The sequence below is a fragment of the Periplaneta americana genome, chromosome 11, assembly GCF_040183065.1.
Source record: "Periplaneta americana isolate PAMFEO1 chromosome 11, P.americana_PAMFEO1_priV1, whole genome shotgun sequence".
NCBI classification, from domain to species: Eukaryota; Metazoa; Arthropoda; class Insecta; order Blattodea; family Blattidae; genus Periplaneta; species Periplaneta americana.
Genome location: NC_091127.1, coordinates 108,437,759 through 108,462,167, shown reverse-complemented (window position 1 = coordinate 108,462,167; position 24,409 = coordinate 108,437,759). Strand labels below are relative to the sequence as shown.

General features: G+C 36.4%; 1 protein-coding gene across 1 annotated transcript in view; it reads left to right on the top strand.

Moving 5' to 3' along the window:
• Window positions 1-24,091, top strand: part of LOC138709226 (cytosolic phospholipase A2-like) — a 62,779-nt gene extending 38,688 nt beyond the window's left edge. Inside the window, exons 10-17 of the mRNA XM_069839833.1 lie at window positions 1,284-1,397; window positions 2,899-3,151; window positions 6,460-6,644; window positions 6,731-6,786; window positions 7,599-7,789; window positions 14,261-14,442; window positions 21,124-21,319; window positions 23,429-24,091. Coding sequence (XP_069695934.1) covers window positions 1,284-1,397; window positions 2,899-3,151; window positions 6,460-6,644; window positions 6,731-6,786; window positions 7,599-7,789; window positions 14,261-14,442; window positions 21,124-21,319; window positions 23,429-23,796 — 1,545 coding nt within the window. The 3' untranslated portion in view covers window positions 23,797-24,091. The remainder of the gene's footprint in view (window positions 1-1,283; window positions 1,398-2,898; window positions 3,152-6,459; window positions 6,645-6,730; window positions 6,787-7,598; window positions 7,790-14,260; window positions 14,443-21,123; window positions 21,320-23,428) is intronic.
• The last annotated feature ends 318 nt before the right edge of the window (window positions 24,092-24,409 follow it).

Sequence of the window (24,409 nt, the reverse complement as noted above, 5' to 3'; positions counted from 1 at the left end):
TTCCCGTAACAAACCGGAAGCTGTTTGCAGTAGTAGTTAGATCGTTACATCACAAATGTTACAATGAATAGTGTGCAAAATCATTTAAATATGTAATTTTCTGTAAGACCTTTACACGAAAAGATCAAAATAAAGAAGATGGGTAGACCTACACATGAATTAAAATTACAAGTGGCGAAGCATAGTAATAGAGAAGAGAAAAGAAAATTGAACATTCAGACTTACGAAAAAGCAATATGCGGCTACAATATAAAAGACGCTGTATTTTGTTTTGCTTGCTAATTGTTCGACGGCGATAATTTATTGACAAAAACAAGTACGTTTTATTTATGAATTTTATTTATTTTTCTGTTTGAATTTAGGACTGTGCGTAGTAACTAAATAATTTTGATTATCGTTCTGCAAGTATGATTGATTTGAATCACATGAATGAAAGAATTAAAAAACACGATTCTTCAGCTGCACACATCAACAATAATGTTAAAGTAGCAGTATTGGGTCAAACAAACATACAGACACAATTGGATTTAATATTGGATTGTTGAACTTCACAATGATAAAGTTACCAAGAACAGATATGTGCGTGCGGTTTTGTGGAGCTTTTGAGTTGGCTTTAAGAGGTCACGATGACGGAGACTCATCTTTAAACGCTAGTATTTTTCTTGGCCTCATCAATTTCAGTTCTGAATTAGCCGCACTCTTAAGGAACATTTGAAAAGAGCAACAGTGTTTAAGGACATATCAAACATTACACAGAATGAAATCGTTCAACCCATTTTGCATGTATGCCATGATGAGATTTCAAAGAAATAAAGAATGCTGTTGACTTTTTAGCAGTTAAGGCTGATGAGACGACAGACGTATCGAATGTTTGTGAACGTGTGAACATTGTTATAAAACGCAATATAGCTAAAACAATATTATTTACGGTGTGTTGCAATAGAAATTGAACATTTTACTTTGCTATTAATGGACCTACATAGGAAACTAATTAACTGCAATTTCTTGACATAACAAAATCATGTAAATCTATACCTATATAACACCCTATGTTAATAGTTATGGAGTAGTTAGTACAAATAATGATACTAATAATAATAATAATAATAATAATAATAATAATAATAATAATAATAATAGGGTGTAATAATAATAATATGATAATCATAATAAATATTTGTGCACCACCAGGATTATTTATCACCACACGCCACTGGTCTTGTGTTGTGATAGTTACATTACTTTAGTTTGTAATTTTGAAATTAAGTTCCTTTGTGCTTCAGAAAGAAGATGCGAAGCTCTCGGACCAGCAGAAACTGCTGAAAAATGGTGATGCACCTCTTCCTCTTTATACAGCTATTAATGTGAAGAAGGACGTATCAGCCAGAGTGTTCCAGGTAAGGGATTAGCAACTTTATTTGTACACCTAAGGCAGGCCTGACCACTAATACCTAAATCAAGTCACTGTAGGCTACCACTTAACTCCCCACTTCACCTTCCTCGGCTGAGACAGTAATGCTTTGACCCGATGCGAGTAGACAGGAAGGTAAGCATTGCTCAGTGATGTCCCTGTATAAGGCAGGCATCACAGTTTTTACGAACTTTCGGCTCTCGCTGGTCCATCACTGATGCACAGTGCCTTACCGTTCTTTGTTTATAAGTCTGTGTAAGCGAAATGGGCATGGACGAGGGTTTCTGCTTTCCCTTCCACTTCGTGACCAGAACTGACCTAAAACATTTCCCCAGTCATACAGTATCTAAGAAACGTGCTGTGACTAATGATTGTGACTCAAGTTCCCGCTGTTAAAAATGAATTTGTTTAAATCGATATCCTTATGAATAGAGTCCGGATTTTTATGTAATATTCACGCTAAAAATATGTGCATAAGTATGTAACTAAAAATCTAAAATATGTACTAAATATGTAACATCAAAATTGCACAGGAAGTTAAAAATAAATTATTTATTTCAAAAAATAGTTTAATTTTAACTAAATAAGGTTAATTTCATACAAATTACACATTTATATATGTCACGATATAGTTTTTGGTGCGATTTTGAAGTTAATCAAGACATGAAGAACAATATTTTCAGGAGTTGAAGTTCCGTTGGTGATTATACACCGAAAATGCCTCTCGACATCGTGTGAGGTTACTGGTGCATATTTAAACAAATGGATGTGACTAACAGCAATGTCTTCTGGAGGGTTCCTCATTTTTCCTATGACGATCTGGATAACAGTAAATAAACTGGCGTAACCCCGATTTCTTTCAAGGACAGTTTCGAAATTTTTCACGACTACAGGAGTGGTTGCCTTGTCCTGAATGCCGAAATATTTATCCCTTTCTGTACAGACAACACTGAGTTTAAAACTGTATTAATATTTTTATAATTTCGTTTTAGTCTCTGCTATAATATTGATTCATTTCTTTTCAAGACATTTAATTTAGCGACATTTGACATGGGTGTTAATTTTATGTAAAAATATGTAATTATCTTAAAAATATGTAGTATTGTGCGAAATATGTAACAATATGTACTATTAAAATTAAGTACAATCTTAGTAGTCTAATTCGCCAACATTTTTCGTTTTCAGACAGATACATACTAAGGAAAAAATATGTAATTACATAAAAATCCGGACACTACTTATGAGGAACGTGCTATCCTCAGCAGATGCTCCCACTTTAGAAATTCACACTGTCAGATTAGCATAGCCCTCATTGACGATAAATGTGGAGGTGTTAATAACTCCACATTTCTTATTGTTTATACATATTCTATTAATCTTTATTTAATTTGTTCATTTTCATAGAGGTATTTAATACGTTCTTCGTTTTTTATTTCAGACTGTGTACAATTGTGTAGTGGTAGTACTTATCCTATCTTTAATTGCAGGAATGGGTGGAATTTAGCCCCTTTGAAATTGGTGTGGCTAAGTATGGAACATACACAAAACCAGAAAATTTTGGCTCCAAATTTTTCTTGGGAAATATAATCCGTAAGTTTGACGAACCTCCACTCCACTTTCTACAAGGTATATGGGGTAGTGCGTATAGCATCCAATTCAAACGTTTAGTACGAGAATGTTGCAAGAAGGACAATATCAATATGGATGATGATCAGCAACACGACGACGATGAATCAGATGGTAAGAATCCTATGTAAGAATAAGTATTCTAGGAAACAAAGTTAGGCTATTCTTACTTTTGTCGTGAAAATCTGCCATTATTGGCTAGTCTATTTTTTTTATAAATTTTTATTAAGGGTCCTATTCATAGACATTTCGCCAGCCCGCGCTATGAGCGTGCTAAACTAGCCCCGGTTATCCACTGATTACTTGTACAGGATTCATATCATATCATATCGCTAACACTGGTTTATGAATACGAAAAACGTTAGTTCGCTGATCATCCACCGAAAGCCCGCGCTAAGAATGTCTATGAATATGGCTCTAAGAGTTTTATGACGAAAAGTCAAGCCAACGTAACAACTAAATAACCTAACAAAAATTTCAGACTCAGATGGGAAGTGTTCGGAACTTCAAGAAAAATTATGTAATACACACTTGATGATTTTAAAATTAAATTATGTTAAGAGTGCCGAAAAATTAATGAAATATGTATTATTCGCTTTTGGTTAATTAGGTATTTAAAGCTTAGATCGTAGACTACTTAATTGACTTTAATTTGGATACCTAATTATGAAACATTCTTGCAAGTTAATGGTCAGTGCATTTTGAAAACGAGAAGAAACACAGGAAGGACACATTAAGTAAAAGAGAAGTAGTACATATTATGAAGAAAAGTGTACTTTTGGTTATAAAACTCCAAATAAGCCACCTCGGTGGTCTAGTGGCTAGAGCGCTGGAGTTACAATCCTGGACTTCAGTGCACATCCTGGATGAACTCACACTTGAGGATCATCTTCACTGATGTTTGCTGAGTTCCACAACTATGCAAGAGTGCATGGGTCCATTCAATTAGCTATTCTGCCCTCTGTTCAGAAGATATTCAAACGAAACTGCGGAAGCTAGTGGATTTTAAAATAGAGAATTCAATTAAACATTCTCCCGAAAAAGGGTCTATAGACCTATGGACTCATTTTCCGGCTATCGCCTCAATAGCTTTTTGATGACAACAGAATGAATCTAGGCTTAGTAGGCAGTTATAGGAAATGAGAACGGTAAAGTTAAAACTTGGCCAACTCTCACGTTCCCATTTCCGGGATCCGGCAAGCTTCTCGTTAATTGTGAGTGCTCACATTTAAATACATTTATTTTAACAATTTTTCCGTTCTCGTTCTTGTCGTTTCTGTTCCCGGTTTATTATGAACCAGTCTTAAGATGATTGTCACTTCTGCTGAGGTATGTGGATGTGAGGTCAGCAGCTGGCTGGTCGGCCTGCACCCTTAAAGGATTTAATTTAATGCATATTAAACATTTGAAAGTGCACAAATAATATATATACGGAGAGAGAGAGGCAGCGAAAAGTTACCGGACTATGTAGGGGACGTCGGAGAACAGATTGCCCGCAATTCATTGCTCGACTCACCGGTAAGCTTTAGCAGCGCGGGCGGACGTTCAGTTTCATTACGGTAGACCTAAATTGTTAGTTAAGAGTTAACTAATGAATGAATGAATGAAGTTGAAAACTGATGTAGATCTAATCTTTCAGCAAAGCAGCTGTTGAAAATAATGTCCAGCGTTCTCGATACAAACGTTGCATCGTGTTAAAAAATTCCGAAACACTCGTATCTTCACCTTTGAAATTTCGGACATCACACGTCTGATTTCATTCTCCAGGGTTTCAAGAGTATGTGTTTTGTTCTTATACACTTCCTGTTTTGAAGTTCCCCATAAATAAAAATCACAGGCACTTAAATCGGAGGAACGAGGGGGCCAAAGTTCACGACTACGTATTCGCTCATCGAAAACCTGTTCTAATGCATGCATTGAATTCTGAGCTGTATATGTAGTGGCGTTATCCTGTTGGAACTAGGGATATTGCTTTTTTCCTCAATCAACATTTTAAAAATGGTTGCAGAATGTTTTGCACATATCATTCCGAGTTAACGGTATCATAAAAGAAAATGGGCTAATGATTCTGCGTGCAGTAATGTCACAGACCGACTTTCTGATCGTGAAGAGGAGTTTCATGCACTACATGAGGATTGTCAGTGTTCCAGTACCTTGAATTCTGAGAATTCACATACCAACTTAAAAGGAAATAAGCTTCGTTCCTCATAACAGAGAAAGATCGACATACCATCGTGGACAGATTGCAGCATTCACCGACAGAAATTTACGCGGGCAGCTGGATTCCGTTGTGTTAACTGACGAATGACTGACACTTTGTAGAATGAAAGTGTAGCATTTTCAGTCCCCGTAATGCCGATCTTTGTGAAATACCACACTCCTGCGCCCATCGACGTGAAGATTTCCTCGGGATGGTTTAAATTATTGCTTGAATATCTGCAAGCTTCTCCTGTGTTGTTCTCTCTTTTTGTTTAAAACATACCGTACCCTGTTTCTCGCCATTTTCTGAATAACTAGGTTATGTATTGTCTAGAAGGCATTGCAGAGTCACGGAACTGACGTGGAAACTTGTGAACGGTATTGTCATACGATTTCTTCTTTAGAAGAAATGTCTCGACTATAAACAGAATGCGAATTAAGATTTCTGATGAAGGGGGTGATAGAATCCTAGGTAGAGAATATCACACATAAAATTATTATTATCCTCATGCGATACGGCTCAACGCTTGGTCGCACTGAGTTGCTTGTCTTGTATCTTGATTATAATAATAATTATATCCATGAGCAGGTTTAAGATAAGATGACGTGTAATTCCTAAGTTATTCATTGTTGTCAGCTTGCCGATGATGATACTACATCAATATTGTTTTCTTTACTTACTTTATACTTTATAAAATATACTCGTATTAAAACAGTAATTATATTTTGTCAGGGGGATAGACGTTATCCCTGGCAGGGATGTTAATATGAATTTATGAGAGGGGGTTAACTTTCCAACAGGTGGGAAATCTCCCCAACCCCCTTTAATTCGCACCCTGTCTATAAATATCCGTTGTGCAATAATATAAGTAACCATACTGATATCGAACACAAATAATGTTCAGTAACAAGTATAGTAATGCAACGCAACATATTATAGTGCGCTCAACGTGTGCGGGAATTTTAGGTCTACAGTAATGAAACTGAACGCCCGCCCGCGCTACTACCAGCTTACCGGTGAGTCGAGCAATGGATTGCGGACAAGCTGTTCCCCGTCGTCCCTTGCATAGTGCGGTAACTTTTCGCTGCCTCGCTCTGTGTATCACATACACACATTTGTGAGATTCGTGTTTTAAAACAGAATATTACTTTCCAACTAATTGCATTTTACTATTTTTCGTAATAGCAAATTCACAACGTCTCCATTGCTTCTTCTATTTCAGAGGATTACATTCCAAAAGTTGACGAAACTCCGGAATTATACGGAGTTAACAATTATAGTGGGAGTTCTGACAGTGAGGTGGAGAGTCATGATTCCGATGAGTCGGATTCGGAGGACCTTCCTGTGACTCAAAGAACTCTAGAATTTATCAGACTGGAACGACAAAGCGAGGAGAGGGATCGGAAGGTGAGAAAGGAAGAACATTACAGCCTTATTCGTCTTAACAGTACGAATGTGACTTGAGATTAAATTTTGACTACTTCTGTTTTTAGCTGATGTCACAAGTAACAGAGAGAGGAAGACGTTACAACCCATGGAGGAATAGAAAGTAAGTTCTTATTCATTATTTTTAAATAATTAATTACAAAAGAAATTCGCAAAGGGTATTTTCACTAAACTCATTCTTGCTTATTCTGTTATGAATGAAATTACTAAAGAATTAAAATAAAAATAAAGACACAAGTTAGGTCCAATCGAAATATGGTATGTTATGCAGATGTTATGGTGCTTATACAGGATCCACCAGAACCAGAGGAACGGGAACGAAAGATTTTAAAAACGTAATACCTATCTCATAAATCTAAGTTAACGGTATTCATAACTCTTGCTTATATAATATTTTAATACTACATTGAAAAGCATTTACTCTACGTTTGTTGATCATGACGTGTCTTGAATATGATGTCATATATCGCACTCTCAGCAAAGTAGTGTCTTGACTCGAAAATTTTAATCTGTAAAGATATGCTATTTCCTAGTATAAGTACCATTATTTCCCATAACTATGGTCCTGGAACACAACTATGATCCACGATACAACTATTCAAAGAACATTGTAGAAGTAGCATAGACCGTTATAGAAACCACCACTATCTCTCCTGTAGTCCGGATTTGTGCGCTGCCTCGCATGTCGCATGCGTCGGTTCAGAAAAACTAAGGCCATAATGGCGCATGGAGATCATGAAGAATACTGTAGATCTCCATGCTTTCGTGATCTCAGCACTAGAATGAGGCGGTTCGGTCGGCATCACGCTCCGACTGCTTTTTTTTTTCCCCCCTGGAAACTTATCGATGACAATAATGATGATTTCGGTGATGAAGACGGCTAGAAGAATGTTGTTAACTTTGTTTCTCCTTCAGGACGGATAGACGAAGGTGCAAGCAGTATGCTCAGAAAAGTGCATGGCAGTCGATAGTGGATAGCATGCTCACAAACAAAATCACCAACTCGAGGGCATTACGCGCTGGCATTGTGTACAACGCCATGAGGGGTCTGCAAGTTCACAACACCTTCCCTCTGCCGAATGTGGACCCAACTGTTGCGTCTGATGGTAAGCTGTGAGAAACTATGAGTTCCTCAAAAAACCGTATCAAAAGTATAACTATTTTCTTTATTTGTATGTTATATTTCATTTAGAAATGATATAGGTAAGAGAAAAATGAGTTAATTTAGTTGAAATGTGTACAAGAATAATTTTATTGACTTGTGTTGTAATTTTTATCCTTATTTTATGAAAACAAAATTTAGGAAAACACGTCATGGCTGTATAAATAGGAATTGCATTTGGACAAGTTGATTTTTTCCGATGATTTGGTATTACTGGCTACATTTAAAGATGAATTGCCAATATCTTTACACCATTTAAATTTGGAAGCAGAAAAATATTCCATAGAAATAAATCTTCCGAGAAAACTAAGATAATGGCTTTTATCAAGGAAAATTTACTTAGAAAGAAAAATTTTAGAAAGAGTAAATGCTTATAAGTATCTTGGCTATAAATTAATATTTTTAGAAGATTCAGACATTACCTTAGCTTTAACAGGTGTGTGGGTATTATCAACCGAGTTTTCAAACCTTCGTTGGTACCAAAACTTACATGCATAATTATACAGGGACATCATTTTATTTTTACTAACATTTTTAATATTAACCTGTCTATACCTTTAGAGAACCGGAAACACCGCTTGCTCCCCCCTCCAAGACTGGAGTTCGATGATACTGGCGTAAAACACAAATCACTCTACTAGGTATAGGAAGGAAGAAAAGTAGTTCATCCATTTACGTAAACTAGGAAATATCGCGATTTTGAATTTGATAATTTTCATTAGGTTTTTCTTTAATGAAAGTAAAGTACTGTATTAAGAATAAGTGTTTTTACTCACGAAGTGAGTTATCCATGCGAACGTATTCATTATGCGGTGTATATTATGCTGTCTACAGCACATTAGCGTACAATATAGAGAAAGAAGTTAAATTGAAAAATAATCATAATATGGATATTTAAACACAATTTTGAAAATGGTGGCCGTTCATTTCGATACAGGCTTCAGTTCTTTTGTGCATATTATCGCACTATAGACTATTGCATCTAATTCCAATTGCCAGTTTCGTCCTTCGTACTAGTAACTCATGTTGAAATAATTCTGTACCTACTCTACGTACTGTAAATTCAATCTTCACTTCTGCCCGACCCGAAAATATAAAATTACTCAGACATGCTATCTACTGTCCGTCCAAGTGGTTATGCCGCAGGATTGTAGAAAGGGAGGAAATCACGTGACAGTTAATTACTTAACGAGGCCCTTTTATTTAAGTTAAATTAAACAGCTGTATAATATTACGTAAACGCCCAATTCCTAAGAGAAATTAATGTTTTCAGAAAAGAGCTAAGACAGCCCAGCTTTTACAGAGGGGCGAGCAGAAGCAGGTGGGGGAAATCGGGATGCGACGTAGGCAAATGGACAGTACCTGTGCGAAAATATGATTCAATATTGAAAGCTCTTTCGTCACTGGAAAACGCGAAAATATTTCTGGAACATACTATACTCAGTAACTCAGTACTGCTTACTATCTGCGGTCTTGGCTCTGTGTGGAGTTGGAACTTCATTAGTAGAAGGGGTGGGAGTGAAGTACATTCAAAAACTCAGATACAATAAAAATTGAAGTAAAAATAAAATGATGTCCCTGTATAACACACTGGCAAGACCTGTCCTTACTACGAAAGTCAAGCATGTACCCTACTTCAGTGGTTCCCAACCTTTTTTGACTGACGACGCACTTTACTGAACGCCTACGATATCGCGACACACTTATTTGTTTTTATTAATAATATAATAACAACAACCAGTGATTTTCTTCTGAAGAAAAAGGTGGTGGAACTCTGTGTAGAATATTTTATAGCGGACGGGGAGGTGATTATTGTTCACTGTACGGGAATTTTGTCGTTTTTATCCTTCTTTTCGTCCAAATATGACTTTCAAGGCATAAGCGGAATTCAAAGAACAATTATATTAAAAACATAGTTATTCACATTTATTTCGCTTGCATGATGAAAATGCCGTTTCATCGCGTTTCGCCAGAAAAAAAGCACCGATAACTTTTATGTAATGTCGGACATCCACTGTTGTAGATTAGATCGATGTCAACACGCAATTGAAGATTCTAAAAAAACAAGCAGCAACGTAAGTGGAATTACAAAGAAACAAACATATGTGTAAAAAAATCCCAACCTTTCTATACTGGACGTCCGATAAAAGATTTTTATTATCGTTTTTGGAAACTTACCTATTTAAATTAATGTGAAGTCTGCGATTGGTGGGTTGCACAAAATTTCTCTATACATGGCCTTATGTATAGTATAGTAGTATAGTATTTATTAGCTGTCGTTATAGCAAAAGCTAATGACATTGTCAAATTACACGTGTGAAATTATAGTGCAAAAATGAAAATTATTCTATTACAACACTAAACATAAAACAAAATGATCACAAATACTCCTTAGAGTTTACAATTGAGAGTCAAGATTATCAAAAATAGGCTAATATCTAGATTAAAATTGTAACACACTGATCACAAATATTATTTGATTTGCTCCGTTTATATACAATAAAACAAGAATTAACTTAACACTTTATGAGAATTTCCTAATATATTATAAAATAATAATAAAATTCAGAGAAAGAAACCTAAAAAATATCTACAGCTTGATTTTCTGATTCAAAATATTCTTGTACAGAATAGAATGGGTTTCTAAGAAGCCACGTTTTCACTTTGACTTTGAATATGTCAAGTGACACTTCCTGTACTTCCTGTGGTAACATGTTGAACATTCTACAGCCCAACATGTTAGGACTACTTTTAACTTTGGATAGTCTGCAAAATGGTATGTCCAGTTTTTCTTTATTCCGAGTATTATACTCATGTTTATCCATCCTACTGATTAAACCTTAAAGATTTTTCTTGGTGTAAAGAAGGAGTTCCAGAATATATTCATTAACAACTGTTAAGATGAACTCCTGTATGAACAGTGGTTTACAATGTGCTTTGCTTGGTACTTCTGTGATAATTCTTATTGCTTTCTTCTGAATGAGTAGGACTTCAATAAGTTTATTGCTGTTTCCCCATACCAGGATTCCATACTTCAATATGCTATGAAAAAAAGGAAAATAAACACTTCTTAGGTACTGCCCGGGTATTTTATCTCTAATTACTCTTAAGAGGTACAGGACTCGGACAGTCTCCGAGAGATGTATTCAATGTGGCAATCCCAGGTTAGTTTTGTATCAAGATGGATACCAAGTAACTTTACTGCCTTTTCTTCAGACCCTTCTTCTTTTTTCAATGACAAAATTAATTTTTGAGTCTTCTCCTCGTTTAAAATTAACTTATTTGCTCTGAACCATTCTGCTGCTTCCAAAACTGTATTTGAGGTTAGCTGACGCAGTTCTGCTGCACTAGTCGAACATGTTATGAAAGAAGTGTCATCTGCATATAATGTTGATTTGGCCATAATGTTGTAACTTAAATCATTTACAATAATTAGGAATAAGAAAGGTCCTAAGATAGAACCCTGTGGGACACCATGTTGCACTTCTCCTTCAAAAGACGTGATCCCTTGAATTTCTACTATTTGTTTTCTACCAGACAGATATGATGAGAGGAGATCCAACTCCCTTCCATTTATACCATAGTATTATAGCTTAAGTCTTAAAATGTCATGTGAAACGCAGTCAAAAGCTTTTGTAAGGTCGCATAACGTGATCTCAGAGTACATTTTATCTTCAAAACCATTAAATTTACTCTGTCACACGTTAAAAGTGTTAAAATTGTTAAAAGGTATTTACCTTCGACAGACGGCCCGTTTCGACGCTATTTGTCGTCGTCTTCAGTGTCTCTTGAACCACTGCTGATTTTGGCTCTGCGATGTGCAGTTGTCGATGGTAGGGGTGGGGGTGTGTTGCACACTAAACATTCAAATATATATAATTCAACTGGAGTTTACAAATTAAAATGCAATAGTTGCCCACATTTTTACATAGGACAGACAGGAAGATCCTTTCATACAAGATACAACGAACATATTAAAGCTATAACCAAACCTTACATTACATCAAATTATGCAGATCACATTATCGACAATAATCATGACTACAATAATATAGAAACAGATATGGAAATTTTACACATCACACCAAAAAGTTCACAGTTAAACATCCTAGAACAATACGAAATATATAAGAATACAATAGCACACCCACAATATATACTTAATACGCAACTACAGTTCAATACGCACGCATTGTTTGACGTCATAGTACGTCATATCCTACAGACAACCAACCCCCACCATAGGAGCAACACACCCCCACCCCTACCATCGACAACTGCACATCGCAGAGCCAAAATCAGCAGTGGTTCAAGAGACACTGAAGACGACGACAAATAGCGTCGAAACGGGCCGTCTGTCGAAGGTAAATACCTTTTTAACAATTTTAACACTTTTAACGTGTGACAGAGTAAATTTTATGTTTTTAACAAAGTGTTAACGAGAACTTTAATCAATCAAAACCATTGTATGCTGATTCCAGCAGTGATAAAATAGCATCAACTGTTGTTCTACCTTTACGAAAACCAAACTGCGTATGACACAATAAGTCATTTCCTTCAAAATAATTTGCCAATTGAGTCTTCATTACACATTCTAACACTTTTCCGAAAATAGGAATAATAGATACTGGCCTATAACTACTTGGATTCTCTTTCTCACCTTTCTTGTATATTGGGCAAATCCTCGAGTATTTTTGACTATTTGGAAATATGGTTGACAGGCCAACACGTAAATCATCTTCAAGATGCAACAGTTTGTTCTTTTGTTTAGATTTCACTATTTTCATGGTAAAAATGCAGATTCACACAAGTATGACGTTGAAAACGGCAGTTCTAAATGTCTTTTTAGTTTATTCGGCACCATCGACTGATTTGACAAAACATTTCTGCATATAAGACACTCGGTATTTTGCTTATATTCATCCCCACGCCACGTAAAACCGTATTGCACGTATTCATCACTATATTTACGAAACGCAACACACTTGTTGGGAACCTCTGCCCTACGGAAAGAAGAATGACAACTGGAGAAGTGAGATTCATGCGCCGAACAGCAGGCTTCACCAAATGGGATCGACAGAGGAATAAAGATTATTGGCAGAATTCGAAGTTCAACCAGATTTAAGTACATTCATGAATACCAGCAGAACCGACGGTAGCATCTTAATAGAATGCATAAAAGAAAGATTCCTAAATCTGCCATGAATTATGAATCGCGAGGGAAGAGATCTTTAGGACATCCGAGAAAAAGATGGATTGAGAATATCAGTATTTTATTTATACCATAACAGTTCTTTAAGGACTAACAAATGAGAGTAAGATGATGAAGTTGTAACAGTACTTTTACCTTATTATTATTATTATTATTATTATTATTATTATTATTATTATTATTATTATTATTATTATTATTATTATTGTTGTTGTTGTTTGTTGTTGTGTTTTGTTTGATAAGTTGTTAATATCGTCGCTTAATAAGGTGAGTTCCTGTAAATATTATTTTTCAACTAAATCACTGTTTACATAATTTTGAAACAATATGAGCTGAGACTAGAGGAAAACTTATATACCATCACAAGTGACTTAAAAGAAAAGAGCTAGGAAAATTAAAGAGAGAAAATCAAGATGTAAGGAAATCTTTGCATATTAAATAAAATACAACAACGTAACGAACATACAGTAGTGTATTTCATGTTGAAGATATACCGATAAGCTGTCACAATTTGACTATAATTATATGTATATTTACCGCCTTTGCTTATCATACAAAATGAATGAGTTAATTAGTCATATTTTCCTCATTAACGTTTTCGGTACGTAACTTGTACCATCTTCAGATGTTTGTATATTATTTTAATTGTAAGGAACGTTATTGAGGAAAATATGACTAATTAACTCATTCATTTTGTATGATAAGCAAAGGCGGTAAATATACATATAATTATAGTCAAAATACAGTAGTGTGTAAAAAGATGTTTCTGAATACATTTGGTCTTAAAGAGAGATTGTTCTTAATTGGGCACAGAAACCAGGTATTGGTAAGCCATTTAAGCAGTCCACCGCCAATCCCAGGAAGGAAAATGTTGATAGACCTCTATCCATTCAATCACGAAACAGAGTCTACTTAATGTTTTGTTGAAGAATACAAAAGACTATAATTAAAATGGCAGAGAACGATGCTAGCGTATGAGAATAGCGGTTCTGCCAATCGAAAAACGGTCTCATCCTGACTCTTTGTGTAATCTGGCCTTGTCAGAATCCTCCTGTCCTATTCTTACGTGAGAACTATCTATGTAAGCAGAACGTATTTTTTTTCTAATTTGTAGAGCTATAATTTTGTGTGTGTGTGTATCTGTGTATGTATGTGGGTGTACGTATATAATCTATATAGATATACATTTTTTTCTTTTTTCAGAAATGGATTTTAAGGGTCAATATGAACCAGCTCAAATGGGGACTAAGAAATTGTTTTTGGTTGATTCGGGACTCACTTTCAACCTGCCGTTTCCTCTTCTATTACGACCTCAAAGAGCAGTGGACCTTTATTTGTGTTTTGATTTCAGTCTGAGAGGAAAAGATGAAGATTCGCCATTTGAGGTAAGTGTCTATGCTTTATAGAAGGTGGGGAGAGAACTTGCATTACCGACTGAGCTACCAAGGAACTCTACCAACACCGACTCAATTTTTCCCTTGAAATTATTCAAATCAGCTTCACAAGAGCTATACCTGAAAGCTACGAGTAGATTTGCATAATACACGTCACTATTCGTTAATAGAAAATCACAATTCAAGTCACACAGAGTTTGTGTGCACTCAATGTTGGATGTTTGATGGTTGTCAGCCCACTTTGAGGTATGTGGATATAAAAGGGAAAAAATTGAGTCGGTGTCTGGTAGAGTTCCTGGGTAGCTCAGTCGGTAGAGCGTTGGTACATTTAACCAAAGGTCCTGGGTTCGATACTCGGCTCTGAAACAGTTTTTTCCATAAATTATTCAAATGTAATATTGTAAACTTCCTTCTCAGAACGAAAAGTTACATTTATTCGAATCGAATTTCTGCACATTTAAAGAACAAAACTAAAATTCTTTTAATCATTTATGATCGTAGTACACTGCTCTCATAAATTGACTTAGCATATTGAGAATTAAATCAATGGCTTTCCCAAAACATGATATAAAATGTTTTATATAAAACAATTTTTGTCTCGAAAAGGAATCAAAAACGAGCAAAATTGTATTTCACTTTTTTTGTTTGAAATATCTCAAAGAATATCCCCTTGAAATTAATGACATTACTTACGGTTCACTGTGTATATGTTGATTTACTCGCAGCATTTGTGCCGATTAGTAGGAAAAGGTTTTTCAACTATAAATATTTTCATCAACAGAGTTTTGGATAAGAGACTTGCTGCGAAGAAACTAACTGTGAGAGGTTGGCAATTTTCTTCCTTGGATTTAGTGTTGTAGATTTTGCAAAAGAATAATAATTGACAGTGGAACTTTGGTTCCGAAGAGTTTGATGTAAATACGTCTTTTCGTTTCCTGATTTTGTTATTAATAGAGACAGGATTTTCATGCACTATCAAATCGTAAAATATGCATGCATCCTTGCACTATCAAATGGCCAAATATGCACAATGAAGGAAAAAACAATGAAAATATGCACTATCAAAATTGAAACTTACATTTTATTTTCGAATGGCACAATGTACTACTAACAGTCTTTTCAAATTTCTAAGATATTCTTTTCCCTTGATCCACTGTGTCACAAGATCTCTTCTCGAACATTTAATCGGGGGCATTACAACACTTCAAAGATCACCACACAACACAAATACAGTAGCTAATTCACAAAACACCTGTGCGTGTAGCCTACTGCAAACCTTCTACCTATCTACCTTTCCAAATTAAAGGCATGTTAGGGGAAGCATGCTAGTGCTATTGTCGCCAAACTGCAAAGTATGGGAGGGAGCAGAAGAGGCATTCTTCTAATAATAATTTTAGCCTCAGGGTAAGACTTGCATAGAGCAGGAGTGTGGAATTCCAGTGTGCTAGTGCTATTGTCGCCAAACTGCAAAGTATGGGAGGGAGCAGAAGAGGCATTCTTCTAATAATAATTTTAGCCTCAGGGTAAGACTTGCATAGAGCAGGAGTGTGGAATTCCAGTGTGACAATACAATGAGAGGATTAGCTAGTAAGGTTCAAAGTCCTCAGGTAGAAACCTTGCAAACCGTTAGCATTTCACTTATATTTTTTCAGTATATATACTCAAATATTGTAAGCTCAGAAATACCAAACTCTACGAGATAACATTTATAAAATGCAGTATCATGCAATTTAATATAAAATATGCACTGAAACTATAAAAATGGACGTAATTTGCAACATACCTCAAAATATTCATTATTAAACTTAGAATCTAAAAAACATGCATTATGCATGCATTTACCACTAAAAAGACCAAAACCTGCAAATATGCACGGAAAAAGTATAAATATTTCGAATCACTAAGCTATGAAACGGATATTTACAAAGTTTGAGAACTGTAGCAAGCTTATATAAAAACATGCATTTGCATGGAAATCCTGTCTCTAGTTATTAAGTAAAAAACTTTTGAAATATGGTTTTCATATTTTTAACTACCATATTTTGAATCATAACGATCCAAATACACCGTATCTAATAGACAGAAAATGGAGTGAGACGTACCGCGTCGAAAACTAAATAAATAAGGGTGGAGCCATAAAGAGGGAGATGTAATAACAAGCAGAATATTATTTTAATTTCATACCTCCATGTTACTATCTGAAGTCTGACTAGTGTAATATGTAGCTAGTCGGCGATGTATGCAAATGGAGGGGGAAAGGAACTGGCCACCGTACCCCATTATATCCTGGCGTAGTTGCCTCATAAGTGGTGGCTTCTTGGTATCATTTGTGGGGTTCAGACCTTCTTCGGACAGTTGACTAAAGAACATATTACCACAGTCTAGTATATACAGTCACGAAGCTCAATAAGTAGTAAATATGCATCCATAGGTAGTTGTTAACCACTAGGATCGCTAATATCGCCTCATTACAGACAGTGCGAAATATGCAAATCTAGTCTTTCGGGTAAGGCTCCCTGTAAAGCAGATTTGAATAATTTCAAGGGAAAAATTGTTCCGGGTATCGATCCCGGGACCTCTGGTTGAACGTACCAGCGCTCTTTCCAACTGAGCTACCCGGGAACTCCACCCGACACCGTCTCAACTTTTCCCTCTATATCCACACAACTCGCGTGGGCTGACGAAACGCCAGAGACCCACATCGAGTGCACACATTCTCTGTGTGGCTTGGAATTGTGGTTTTGTGTTAACGTACACAGTGACGTATATATTATGCAAATCTAGTCTTTCAGGTAAGGCTCCCTGTAAAGCAGATTTGAATAATTTCAAGGGAAAAATTGTTCCGGGGCTGGGTATCGATCCCGGGACCTCTGGTTGAACGCACCAGCGCTCTTTCCAGCTGAGCTACCCGGGAACTCCACCCGACACCGTCTCAACTTTTCCCTCTATATCCACACAACTCGCGTGGGCTGACGAAACGCCAGAGACCCACATTGTGTGCACACATTCTCTGTGTGGCTTGGAATTGTGGTTTTTTGTTAACGTACACAGTGACATATATTATGCAAATGTAGTCTTTCAGGTAAGGCTCCCTGTAAAGCAGATTATTCAGTGCGAAATAATACCGGCACAGTCTATTGTTCCTAGCACCCTCACAACTCAAGCTTCGTGACTGCATTCTAGACTGTGGTGTTACTATTAGAAACAGTGCACTCAATAGAAACAGGTGCCCAGCTGCGGAGCCGTTAACCCTGTGAACTTGCAGTTTATTTATTTCCGCTGAGTTTTAATTGACGTTTTACTATTAAAAGAGTCAAGTTTTTGAGTGAGAGTGGCTCAATTATGTAAAGCCTGTACTGAGCAGTCCGCATTCTGAATGTGTAACAGTAGTATTTATTAAATAAAAAGTATTTAAAAGTTTGAATGAGCCTGGGGAGGATAAGTCTCTCGGCAGACATCATGATCAGTAGCGAAGCCAATGCCCGAAGAAGTCCGAGCACAACAAAAAACATGAAAGGCAGTAATTTAGAGAAGTGCCGTCATTTCCCATAACTATAGTCCTGGAACACAATGATACAACTATTCAAAGAACATTGTTGAAGTAACATACAACATTCGTAGATAGCTGTAGTGACTTGACTTCAAACTACAGTACAGCAAAAATATAGATAAACGAGGTACTATGTTATGGAGTACAAAATTTTATTGAACCATAGTTGTGTTCCAGGACCATAGTTACGGGAAATGACGGTATGTATATGTGGGGAAAAATCTAGAAGGAAGAAGTTAGGTCCGTGGTCTTTTTATTTCAAGTCTTATACCAACATTCGGATAAATCGTAAAACAGCGAACGCCAGTAGGGGAAGTTATCCCCACCCTCGCCGCTCGGCACCTCGCTCGCCTGCTCTCTCTCTCTCTCTACTCTCTCTCTCTCTCTATCTGTCCCGCTTCGGTGGATCACTGCCTACCGCCTCGCACGTATTTCATATTTTACAACACGATACAACCAAATTTACGTTTTTTCCTCGAACTAACACAACACAACACAATACAACCAAATTGATGTGCATTAGATAACAACCACATGTAATGTGCGGACGTGCATCCGACACTACGTTTTTTCCTCAAACTAATACATACTTGGAATAAAACAATGCCCACCTGTTAACTTTGCACTGCCCTCGAAGTATATCGTATCAACGACACACATTGCATTTCTGCAATACGTTATGGCAGTTCTCTTGAACACAAATACAGTAGATTAATTTTCCCTTCTACCACCAACTCACCCCGGTAGCCGAGAGGTCTAAAGCGTTACCGAAAAGCGTGCGTGCGTGCGTTTTGTTAGGAAGATACACGGATCGAATACTACTACCCTCTGCAAAGTCATAAGAACAAAAAGAGAGAGACAAGAGAGAAGGAGAGGGTGGAGAGAGAGAGAAGGTAGGACGAAGTTCCTCTTTTGCTTCGTAGATGCCGCATTCACTTTTTTTGTTCCACTTTCCTGCAATATGTCACCCCACCCTAAATTCCTATTTATACTCTGTCCCGCTAGAGTGTGTGGTGAGCTTGTAGGGGAAAAAGTGGAAAGGGGTCGTGGAGGGAGCTTAGCGTTCGTTGTTTTACGATTTTACCCAACATTCTTCTTAGCGCTCGAGAAAACCAAGGGCAGAATGAGGTATCGTACTGAAGACAGCCATTTAGTGTGTGACTAGTGAATTGTCGGGTAAACTATCAACTGCCTTTATGAAGGATTTCTCACTTTATTATTGCATAAATTTACAAATTTGCAATATTAATTTTCTGCGAATTTGTTCTTAAATATATAGGCTAGTCAAAAAAGTAATTTGAATTTAATGAGTACACTATGTGATCCGCACGCAGTGTCATTTATTGACCAACCGGTTCGTCCATTTGAGCCTGTTCTGGGACGCTGTCGTTGCTAAATTGAGACCACTCATCTTGCCTGTGGTTTTTCCGTGGTTTCCCTAAGGCGTAAAACAAATTTCGGAGTGGGCCCTTGGAGAAATGGGTTCGGTTGTATCACCCCTCCATATCCATTTCGAATTTCAAAATGTGTCGTTCACTTATCTTCTTTCACGTGCGAAGCCTTGTTAGACGCGGCCTTCTAAAATTAGGAGGTCTCGGAGACGTCAGCTGCTTTTCTCCTTTGGCTTGGAATTTTAATTGGAAGTGTATAAATGAGAGATTATTAATAGTGGAACTGATATTATTTGGAAGAGAAATTTATTGTTGTGTTAGATGTAGGCCTACATTATTATTATTATTATTAGTATTATTATTATTATTATTATTATTATTATTATTATTATTATTATTATTATTGCTGTTGATAGATCAAAATATTTAATCGATTAACTATTTGAATTTAATCGATAGGTTAATCGAGTTGCAAAATGTTTTAATATACTGTAATACACAATTATTGTTAAATTTAACTTGTGTTCGGTGATAAGCATAAGTATTAAATGTCGTATATCTGTATTTATTGTATCGTTATATTACAAAACAACTATTTTAATTACTTACCAACATATTTGTTATGAGACTTATAATTTATTGTGTCAGTTTCTCTGGGAATTTTTAAGACAAACATAAATAACAAAAAGTAGGCCTATGAAGATTCACCTAGTTAATACTGCTTCATGCATGTTTTGCATTCACATGCTCCGAATTAAGTGCCGCTCTGCGTTTAGTAACAAAGTTAAATTTAAATCCAAACGTTTCACCGAATTAACCTCTCAAATTCTCAGATGACATAATGGAGTTTACACCTTCCACAAACCACAGAAAACTGATTTTTTTTCTTTCAAATTAACCCCACAACTTTCATATACAACTCAGTACAGAAAGTGCAAGCATCTGCAAAAGTACAGCGATCGAAACAGAAGACTGGCCCCTATTGTAATCGAATTACCAGATTTTAGAAACAGAAGAAAGTAGTTACGCTCTCATTCTTACTCAGTGTAGACATGGTTATTTTATCAGGGATGAGGAGGACGAATCCCTGAAAAATATGTATTTCATATACTAGGAAGATGAGCTGACAGCAAAGTGAAAGTTTTCTTGGAAAACCATAAAACTTATTAAGGGTTTCGCATTGTGTTTCAACTTTCAATAGAGGTAGACTAGGTCACTGTCCTCATATTTCCATCTCTTTCTTAAGTTTTTGTGCAAAGATTTTTCCTACGCTACCTGGTTTACAGTTATACAATAACAGTACTATTGTGCTTTTAAGTAAGCAATTTCCGAGAGAGAAATATTGTCGGAAATTTTAGTATGAGTTTGTATTAACAAAATAATAATTAATGTCAACTACAACCGATTAATTTTAATCGACTCAATTACCCGATTAAATATTTTTGATCGATTAGCCTAATCTTACAACAGAAATTGATCGATTAATCGATTAAATCACACAACACTAATTATTATTATTATTATTATTATTATTATTATTATTATTATTATTATTATTATTATTATTATTAAGTTTTTGCAAGATGGTCGCGAAATATTACGAGAAATAATTCTATTTAGAGGCCTGTAAAATTGTTCCATCTTAGAAGTGTAGTATTGTCTAATGATATTGTTATTAATTGGAGGTCATTCTGATCGGTAGTTCTCTAATTTCTACTAATTGTTGCAAAGGAGCTGATAATTGCTGAGAGATGGGCACGGCTAAATCAAGTGCCATTCCCTCCAATCAAGGAAGAAGTAAAAAAGTACCTGAAAGAAGATTCGCTGAGGGAGTGCTATGTGTTTGAGGACGTCACAGACTTGCATTGTCCCGTGGTGTTGTTCTTCCCACTCGTCAACAACGAGTTCAGGCACTACAAAGCTCCAGGTAATAGAAATAGATTACAGAAAAATAATGTGTCTGCAGCTCTGTGAAATTTTGAATTCTTTATAAGCAAAGTACCACAGCGCTTAGTTTTTAGCACCGCAGATATAGCGTATCATCATTATCTATTTTCAAAATCCTTGGGCCTGTTCCGGCCGCATTGAGGAATGTGAACCAACTCTACACATTCACAGACAATGGAACTCATTTTCCATATTGGCTGTATGGCGCAAGACCATTGATGAATAAAACACAAAGGGAACAGATATTCAGTCCATGTGAGAGGAAGGTAATGTGCAGGAAGTCGAATTCGGGTTCACTAGAATTGTAGCCAGCAATTCTAGTGAATAAATCATTTCCTTACTACGAATGATGATTTATGTTCTTCATTGTCTCATTAAGTTCCTCGCCTTCCAGTATCGGTCACAATCTTTCACTTTGTTTAAGGTTGGACAGCGAAGTAGGTGGTCCCTGTTCATATCTTCTTGTAGATCACACAAGGTACATTTGGGTCTGGTAGTAAGCCACAACGATGGAGGTGTTGAGCTAGGCAGACATGCCCAGTGCATAAGCGGAACTTTGCGACTGCTTCATTTTTTGGTTTATTTGGTATTTCTAAGATGTCCCTTTGCCAGAGTTTCTCTTGTGTTCTGGTCTTAATATCTTAAACTCAATATAATTATGATGAAGGATGAGTGGAACAGAGAAAAAAATTCTCCGGCACCGGGATTTGAACCCGGGTTTTCAGCTCTACGTGCTGACGCTCTGTCCACTAAGCCATCGGATTCCCATCCCGATATCGGATTGAATCCTTTCAGTTTAAGTTCCACCTCTTGGGTTCCCTCTAGTGGCCTACCCTCATGCACTGCGTCATAGATGTATGACAGTGGCACGATGTCCATACATGTGCAGATTTGCACACGTTATGAGTGACTAAATGGCCGGGATCCGACGGAGTAAGCGCCGTGTTAAATCACTAAATGGTTATTTTTCGCATATCATATATTATTACGATGCACCGAAGTACATATGATATTTCCGTGATGACGCAGAATTTCTGCACGGAAATATCATATGTACTTCGGTACATCGTAATAATATATCAATATAATTATGTTTATTATACACGGATAAAAACAAGCTCTCATATTTTTCGGAAACCAACAGCTGCGTAATACCAATCACATGTCTTGTTATTTTTGTATCGCCAGTTCAGTGGTAACTGATAGTCCACCACGACTTAACATTTAGCAATCAATGTTGCCAACAGGACGGAAATTCCGTCAAAAGTGACGGAATTTCAATGTACAGGACGGGAAAAGAATGGCTTTGACGGGTGACGGATTTTCTGGCGGAAATTATTATTTATATCGTCTTTTACTTTTTTGGCTGCTGTCATTTTTAATTGTTTAATTTTTGGGGGAGCGTAGACCCACAAAGCAATACAGAACTAGAGGCAGATGATGTGGATGAATTATTATTATTATTATTATTATTATTATTATTATTATTATTATTATTATTATTTTAATCAAGACTGGTAAGGAAGTTGCGTTAATAATTGCTTTTATTTGTATATAGATATATCGAGTGGATCTTTTTTATTATTTTGACGGATTCTGACGGATTTCCAGGTGTTAGACTGCCGGGGATACAATTTATGTGTTGGCAACACTGTTAGCAATTTTAATTTTGAAGAGGCATACATGCATCGCGCATCTGAACCCATTCATACATAATATGTACGTTACACCAGCAAGACGAAAGCGCGGCTTTTCGCTGGACATGGCCTTCTATCAAAGAGAGCTACGGTCATATAGACGCTGCTGCTGCTGCACATAGGCCATAGACTATAGTTTTAACCACAGGGTTATCAAGCAGAACTTATGATCCGATTTTGCGCTCGGCCGTGGGTTCGAATCTCAATTGGGCTAGTGGGAATTACTTAAAGGTATTCCCCAACTCTAGGATGAATGAAAGGTAATCGCATCTTGTCTCGCTATCACCAATTTCACCAACGCTAGATGACCAGACAGTTGATACGTCATTATTAAATAAAAATAGGTCTAAATTCCATGGTATTGATATAAAATGCTTGTTTCTATATTTCAGGCATAAAACGGGAAACAAAAGAAGAAGTCGACTTTGCATCCTTCAGTCTTTTTAATGACCCCAAAAAGCCATTCGACACATTCAAATTTCATTACTCTCATGAAGAATTTGATCGTCTCGCGGGACTAGTAGAATTCAATATTCGCCACAGTGAGCAAGTGATTAAGAAGTACATGAAGATAGCCATGCAACGCAAGAGGGACCTCCTACCCAGACCCCTGATATCGCCAAATCTATTCGCACATCTGAAACCAAAGAGTGAAGATCTGATGCACAAGTTCAAATGTTACATGAAGACCATGGCACTTATGCAAGCAAGGATGCATTTGCAAAAGGATAAGAACTATATTTATGAGACTGACGAATGAGGTTATGAATCAGAATACTGTAATCGAAATGATTTTGATATATTTCTATTACTCTTGTTCCATGTCCAATGCTAGACTCTTCTATTGCTATTTGTCAGATTGTATTTCTGGAGTTGGTTGGTATATTTACTACAATTGAGTTAAATCAGAGCTCAAAATGGAATATTTTACGAAGTGTAAGTATCGCGCTGGGGACAATTGAAGGGTTCAGAGCCATAGTGGGCCAAGCGCCATTTATTAAAAACTGAGAAAGCAAGGGTTAAAGTTAAATGAATACCATAGTTTAATGAAGATTGACATATCATTTAGTTTTAATGTGTACACTTTGTATTACTTGCTATATGTTTCCATTGAATTATGGTAATAACTTCATTTTAACCTTGCTTTCTACGGTTTTAGTAAATGGCGCTTGGCCCACTATAGTTCTGAATCCTTAAATTATCATATTTTCAATGGCACAAAATAAAATCGACGAAAATGTTATTTAGGCCTATATACATGGTGGAAGGGGACCGATGCACCAAAATTTAAGAGGTGATTCTACATGTTAAATATAACAAAACTTGCATTACACTTTTCCTTCGAAGCACCGTAAAGCAGGAAAAAAAAAGTC